Here is a 7,578-nt window from a genome sequence, read left to right on the forward strand (position 1 = left end):
TTGTTCGCGCTAGTAGCTTTACAATTCCTTTTCCTACCCATGCAATTGAAGCAACTTTAATTGTAGGAGAGTTGCAAAAGGCATCTCCAGTATTTAACAACATGAATTGTTAAAGAGGAGAGAAATTCTACTCCATACATTTTCACCTACTTTATTCAGTGCTGATATAGGCTTCAAGCTGCTACCCTCTCATGAACTTGTGTAGTTATGAACCATTATTTCAAGACGCTTGCTTGGTTCCAGCTACACCTTGCTGAATACATTGTCAAAAGATTTAAACTATGCTCGCAAACTAGTAGGAAAACTCTACCTATTTTGAACTCTCTACCATTACCAAGGGCATAAATGCGTAGCTTATTACTGTATCTGGACAATAAATGAATAAAAGAAAGACAGAACGCAAGAGATGCATAATGAAAAGAAATCTCCAACATTTATGGTTGCAGTTCATAATTTATATCTGCCCTCCAAAAAGAGTACACTAAAACACCAATTTGCTGCTGATAGCTTTTAACACCAAATAAAAAGGGTAATGCAATTGAAATATGACAAATGCACCAAGGAGTTGTTATAGGTCCAACCAAAAATAAACCATAAATTATTCACTTCAGAATCATCATTCAGTGAAACCACCTTCCAATCCTAGTGCACTTGCCAGCTGACACCACTTTTCTTCTGCTTCAAAGACACGTTTGCTCCATCAAACCCTAAACTGAAAGTTCAGGTATCGCAGAATCAACTTCCCCAAGATTATGCACATCAGGTTTGTCAAGGGATTTTTTAGGTGATACATTGTTACTATCACTGGACCTCTTCCTCTTGTTTGTCTGCTTGGTTTCAGTATTAGTGACAGGCTTCGCACCTTCTTTATCATCCTCAACACGTTTATCAGTTTCAGCAGCTTCTTCAGTTGGAACCTCATCTTTTCCATCTGAGCCACCATCAACATCTTCATTTAATCCTGCATTTTCTTCCTCAATTTGGCGCTGCAATGATTCTATTACATTCATCAACTCTCTATTAATCTGCCACCAAAACAACTTTCAGTGTAAGACTAAAGCTTATACTCAGAAGTACAAAAGTCTCGTGTTTCAACAAATACCATGGAATGATTAAGTCTTGCTTATGACATTCATATATAGACTACTGAGATGGTAATCAGTAATGATCGGATTTTGGAGCATCACAAAGTCATCAGGTAAATTGTGAATTAGGTACCTGGGGATTCTGGAGGAAATCAGATATATCAGTTGGGCATGACGGGCATTTCATTATATTCTTCTGCACTCGTAATGTCCGTCTGCCTTCACCCCTCTGTCTTGTGAAAGACTGTCCTGCAAAGGCACTTTCCAAACATGCCTTGCAGAAGTTATGTGCACATGGAGTGGTAAGTGGGAGATTCATCACTTCCCGGCAAATAAGACAGCTAAACTCTGCACCATTACATCATTTCATGGATATTGAGAATTAAATTGAAGACACTATGCAATCACTAACAATCAAAAGGAAACCTAAAATTAGATAATACCACAAACTACCTAGTTAAATCAGATTAGAAGGCAAAAGATATAATGACAAGCATTGAATGAGAAGTATACCTTTCAAAAGCCTTTGCTTCACAGACACTGTATTTTTCCTTGGTCTAACTTTCCTCTCTTTTGTTCCATCATCATTTTGACATTGAATAGGTTTTCGACTAGTAGGAGGAGCTTTTTTCCACATCCAACAACTCTTCTCCTCCTGTAAAACAGAAACCATACATTAAAAACAGTCCCAACATTCATATAATGTATACTTCACATACAACAAAGTTGATTAAAAAATGCCACTGCATTTAAAGAAAGGATGTAAATACCCCAATTAAATTGGCAAAAAGTAATCACATAATCTGACAACCATCATCCTTTAATGTTCTAAATTACCACACATAAAAGTTTACTTATTCCAAATATCATGTTACAATTATCTAGCTTCTCACATCATAATCCCAAGCCGGAGATCCTTTTCTTTCAGTTATATCTGTAGCACCATTTAGTTCTTTTATGGAAGGCAAGGCCCTAGGACGGTCCCCATGCTCATCACTGCCAATATAACAAAGTGAATTAAATAAAAGAAAACCCCAAAAAGAAGGGGATGGGCATTTGCAAATAAGTAAAAATGCACAAAAAAAGACCAGGTCCATGGGGCAGGTTCATTATCACAGCGCACAAAAAGATATCGACACACTTTGAATCCCTGCACAAATGTCAAGGACACATAAATTATTGACAAAGATGGAGAATAGGAGATACAGATGCATAAAGATTTGGACAAGAGTTTCAAACTTGTTTTCCAGCTTTCCGCCAGCATTTTTCAATCCTGTAAACCCCGTCGTATCGTACTCCCTTCTCTGGTGCATAAGAAGAACGCTTCTCCTTATGGGACCTATATATATAAGAAAAGGATAAAACTTGTGCATAGGATAAAACGTGTGCATTAGAAATACACCCCCAACGGCAATGAAAAAAATCTGAGAATTGATGTAAATATTGGCAAATCCCACCAAATAGACTATTGATAGCTCAACTAGTGGATGCTGATAGAAATTATTTTGTTGTCAAAGGGCAAGTCATTTCAGTAGCAGAAAGTCAGCATCCTGAAGCTAAAAATTAGATTGCAACATAGATCACGAACAATCACCCTACTTGCTACTTTAAAAAATTAGAAAAAAACAACAGCAATTGCATGAAATGTCAAGACCAATCACAAGTACATCAGCTAGTCATGCAAACTTGGCTACTCTGACATGAAACTTAACATCTCTATGATACATAACATCACACTGTGGAAGATACATAAGCCAACTACGTATACTTTATTGACCAGCCCAAGAGTGCCTAACACAACAATAAATCAGCCAATTTCCAGTCAAAAGAAGGGATACCAAGAATCGTTTCAGTTATCTACCTTTTTAATCAAAATGTTAAAGGCACCAACTGACCTCACAACTCGGACAGGATAACCCTTGACACAGCTGACACGTAAAGCTTCATTAAGCTTATCAAATTTCTGGTCAAATGATTGTAACTTGTTTGTTCGCTTGTTACCACTCAAGTCTCTTCCACCACTAGCCAACACAAATCAACATAAAACTAGTTAGAAGAGTACCTCGACAGAAACCAGCAGCACCAAGAGTTATCAGTGTAAATAAGTAAACAAATGCAAAACCAAGCATTAATCTGGACTCACTTTTAAGTAAATGAAAGTCAAATTGATAACACTCATAACGGTTTTCAGAAAGCAAAAGAAGAATTCAGCTTAACCACAATGGATAGATACTTTACAAGAGCATGGTGCTCAAAACACAAGAAACAATGGAGAATAGAAATTCAACACAGCAAATTTATCATAAGTGGAATCATACGTAGAGTAAATTTGAGAAAACAAGTTGCATGCAAGGTGATCTAGAAAAGGGAAACAACAGAAGGCACATGCATCAAACAAAAGATAAAGACAAGCAACACAGACAAAACTTTACCTTCCAGTATAAAGAAACCATTCACCATGGTCCTCATCATCTTCGTATCCGCCAGAAAGTGCAACAGACTGGGCCCCGTAATGTGACTGTCCAGCAATTCCAGCCACATGAGGGAAATGAGCCCCCCATTGCCGACACTCAAAACGATCCTCCCAAGTCTCACCAACTAAGACGCCCAAGTTGCGCTCTGGATCATTCTCTGCTGAAATTGGTCCAAAATGGTCACCAGGGATTGTGACAAAAATCTTCCCACTGCAAGCATTAGCCTTTCCAGACTTTTTTGCACGCTCAGTGGTGAAAGCTTTGTCAGGTCTATTTTGGTTGTGAATGAAATGGGCAACTTTTGAAGTCCCCCCAGAAGCACCAGATCGTAGTGTTCTTGCCATTCTTATGGCAATGACTAGAGCAGAGTTAATTCGAGGTTGGCTTGCCATTTTCGGCGGAATAGGGGTACGACAATTAGCACATGTGCTCTTCCGCTGCCCAATCCACTTTTGGAAACACTTCAAGCAAAAGTTATGACCACAAGGTGTCTGATATGGAAAAGATAATAGTAGTAAGATGGAGCTGTGTGAAGCCTCCAAATTAAATTACTATTCCTTGAAAAGGAAATGAGCATTTATCCAACAAAGGATGAAAGATCACTTGTAAGCAAGTGATCAACCAAATAGGTAAAATACTCCTAATGCCCATTCTATTGGGCTTGAGTGGTTCAAAATCATGTGTCTCATGCAAACCTAACAATATTTTAGTACTCAAAACATCATAGAAACAAAATAATTAAAAATAAAATCAAAACATAAAGCGCGAGATACCACATACACCATTTTAAGTAACAATGATTACTGGAACAGGTAGACAGGGAAGGGCTAATCCCCTAGTCATGGGCATATATCCTTATTTACGCAAACCTATTTATTGATGTCAATTTTGATATGTTCATTGGCTTGCAACTTATCTCACTGTCCATTTTCCCACTATTTCCTATTCAAGAATTGTCCTCTCTAACAGCACAGGGGAAGGAAACTTAATGACAACAAAAGAAGTGTGCATTTCGCAATCAAAGAAGCCCTTGAACTCGCCTCCATTCAACAAAGAAATTCACACATGAACTCTTCTCAGGATCAGACTCAACAATACAAGTAACATATATCTACGAGGAGTAAAGCGAGGACATTTCAGTAGTTGAAATTAAGCATCAGGTTTTGAGTAACATTTATCAAAAAAAAAAAAAAAAAAGGCTCTTCCTGTTCTTCTGATTAAGCATAAAACTTTATGAGTCCAAAACATAAGGCTCTTTGTGTTCCAAGTTACAAATGTGAACCTAGAAGGAAGTCATCTCGGGAGTGAAATTGGAACAATTCGGGATAAGCATCTATGTGAGGCACCTTGCGATAATGCCAAATCAGAACTAGTATATCTTTAATACCAAAATGAGGAGAATGAAACTAAAACGTAAAATTTAAAAAGGAAAAGGGGACAAAGCAAGGAAGGGACCAAAAAAAAAATGAAAAGGCGATATACCGTGACAGGTCTCTCCGGCAGTTGCATGCACATAGAGCAGTTCAAACTTCCATCGAGAATGTTGAGAACATCGTTGTCTGTATTGACACCCTCTAGATTACTGGCTTTAGCGCTTCCGCTCAAGAGCTCTTGTCGTTGCTTGGCCTTCTCTTGTTCGGTGAGCGACGAGTCGGATTCTATGGCCCGAATGGCGGCGATCAAATCACTGCCATATGACGAGGAAGCCGCAGCGGCATTCTGTTTAACGGCGACCGGGGGGGCATCGGGAGGCACGGAGCAATCAGGACACTCCCAGTTGACGGCGTCGGCCATGGAATTGGGAGGAGCAGAGAGGCAGGTGACGTGCCAGGGAGTAGCACAAGTCTTGCAGAGGAGGGATTCATTCTCCGATGGCTTCGTTTTGCACACCATACAGACGCCATCGCCGTCGCATGGGAGGTCGCTATCGTGCGCCATCGGACAGCAAATATAAGGTAAAATTTAGGGGAAAATAAAGCCAATGAAGTAGAGTGAGAATGAGAGAGGGCGTGAGAAAAGAGAAGAGACGATTGGCGATTTTAAATAGGGAGAGAGGAAGTGGGACTGTTGCCCCATGGACGCGGGGATGTTTTTCGATTAAAAAAATGGTGTGAAAATTTAGGTCAAATTTTCAAATTTTGGTGTTCCCTCTATTTTCCTGTTGGTCTATAAATGGGAAACTACTTACACACTTGCACCAAATTTAATTTCTCTATAAGTAATTTCCTTAAATTTCATCTACAAATCTAGGCTCAAGTGTTAAATTCTGCAAATAATTAAACTTCTTCCATTTATCACTGCATTTATTTAAAAAACTTAACCATAACAAATCAAGGTGTCACGCAAGTTCGCATATTGACTTTCTCATTCTATTAATTTATTTTTTGTATTTTTTACGTTTCGTTATACATTTCAATTACGATGAAACCATATCAAAATATATATGTGCTATTTGCCTCAGAACTTGATACAGCAACTAGAAAAGCTTGGCAAGTGTATGATATTCTACAAGAGTGATCTAATCCTATAGTGGTGAATGGATAGTTCAACAATGAAAACTCAATGTATCGTAAATTAATTTTTTTTTATTTTTTTCATTTTACGTATTTTCGTTGCATGTTGGAAAGCATAGGATATTCTTCAAGAGTGATGTTAATCTCATGAAGATGAATGATAGTTCAATAATCATAACTGAATGTGTCGTTGTCACAACCCAAAATCTCACTAAGTCGTGATGTCACCTAACCTAACTCCCTAGGTAGGCCAAGCAATGTAAGTTACACCTAAATTGAGAAATCAACAATATATACAGTAGAATCTATAACCGAATTCAATACAAATAACGTAAGGACTGGTAGTACAAGTCATGAGCCCTTACGGTTTAGATTTACAAGCTAATATGAAGAATAAATACAATATATGTTTGAAATTTACATAAACAGAGATGAATCCTAAACTACCGTGAACAAGAGGTAATTCGAATCTGGAACGCAGGTACGTCTTCCACAGCTACGCAACTCCGGGATCTGCACGCAAGGTGCAGAAATATAGTATGAGTACAACCGACCTCATGTACTCAGTAAGTATCTTGACTAACCTCGGTGAAGTAATGCCGAGGTTTTTAAGTCAAATGATACTCACTAATATAATCTGTTCAGTTAGATTTGCAATAGAAATAATATTAAAAATAATAGAGAAGAATACAAGAACAAATATGCAAAGCAGTAAATGATTACTAAATGAAATCACGACCAATTTCCTCAATATCGCAACCAACCCTCTTCTTAAAGCGGTAACCACCAAACAACTTAGTAAACCCATGAATCTTCAGTATATGAGGAATGTGTTCAAGATATCAAATCAAATGGTACGGCAACACCCTTCGTGCATTTATCTCATCCTTACCAAATATATGAATGTATGTCAAATCAATTGGCACGAGAACACCCTTCGTGCATTTATCTCATCCTCACCAAGCATATGTATAACAATACCAACCAGGTAAAAGAAATGTTAATAACAATAACAGCAAGATGAAAAGTACACAAATAGCAATAACGAACAAGGCAGAGCATATGAACAACGGTAATAGACAAGATGGGAAGCACAGAAGTAATGATAGCAATTAAGGTAGGAGAACATAAATTTTTACTAACTAGCATGGTAGAGGGTTTAGATGAAGGCACAACAAATGAGAAAGGAATAGATGTAAATATAACAAACAAGAAAGAAAGTATGATCTTGACAAGATAAACAGATAGAAAGCATGGATAGAATAATAACAATTAAGATAGAAGGAAACGATGGGACAACAACAACAAGTCACATAGAAAGCATAGGTGCAGCAATGACAACTCAGAACAAATGCATAAATGTATACGCAAGGGAAAGATATCACAATGTAATGCATGTCTCTCGTCCTCGCCTGCACGGAAACACTCTTCGTGCCATGAACATATGATATATATATAATAATATATATATATATATATATATATATATATATATATATATATATA

General features: G+C 37.6%; 1 protein-coding gene across 1 annotated transcript; it reads right to left on the bottom strand.

Annotated features, from left to right (window-relative positions):
- Nucleotides 1-411: 411 nt before the first annotated feature.
- Nucleotides 412-5,702, bottom strand: LOC107818035 (E3 ubiquitin-protein ligase ORTHRUS 2-like). The gene is made up of 9 exons (XM_016643946.2): nt 5,042-5,702; nt 3,518-4,050; nt 2,981-3,106; nt 2,325-2,424; nt 2,174-2,235; nt 1,979-2,081; nt 1,599-1,740; nt 1,219-1,433; nt 412-1,025 (listed from the first exon to the last, which is right to left on the bottom strand). The coding sequence occupies exons 1-9, from the start codon at nt 5,495-5,497 to the stop codon at nt 708-710; spliced, it is 2,055 nt and encodes a 684-aa protein (XP_016499432.2). The 5' UTR covers nt 5,498-5,702; the 3' UTR covers nt 412-707.
- Between the last annotated feature and the right edge of the window lie 1,876 nt (nt 5,703-7,578).

The sequence above is a fragment of the Nicotiana tabacum genome, chromosome 23, assembly GCF_000715075.1.
Source record: "Nicotiana tabacum cultivar K326 chromosome 23, ASM71507v2, whole genome shotgun sequence".
In the NCBI taxonomy this organism is placed as follows: Eukaryota; Viridiplantae; Streptophyta; class Magnoliopsida; order Solanales; family Solanaceae; genus Nicotiana; species Nicotiana tabacum.

Coding starts and splice junctions, on each gene's coding strand:
- LOC107818035 (XM_016643946.2), bottom strand. CDS start 5,497: ATGGCGCACGATAGCGACCTCCCATGCGACGGCGATGGCGTCTGTATG. Junction 2,425..2,980: donor TATCCTGTCCGAGTTGTGAG/GTCAGTTGGTGC, acceptor TTATATATATAG/GTCCCATAAGGAGAAGCGTT. Junction 1,026..1,218: donor ATTTCCTCCAGAATCCCCAG/GTACCTAATTCA, acceptor TTTTGGTGGCAG/ATTAATAGAGAGTTGATGAA.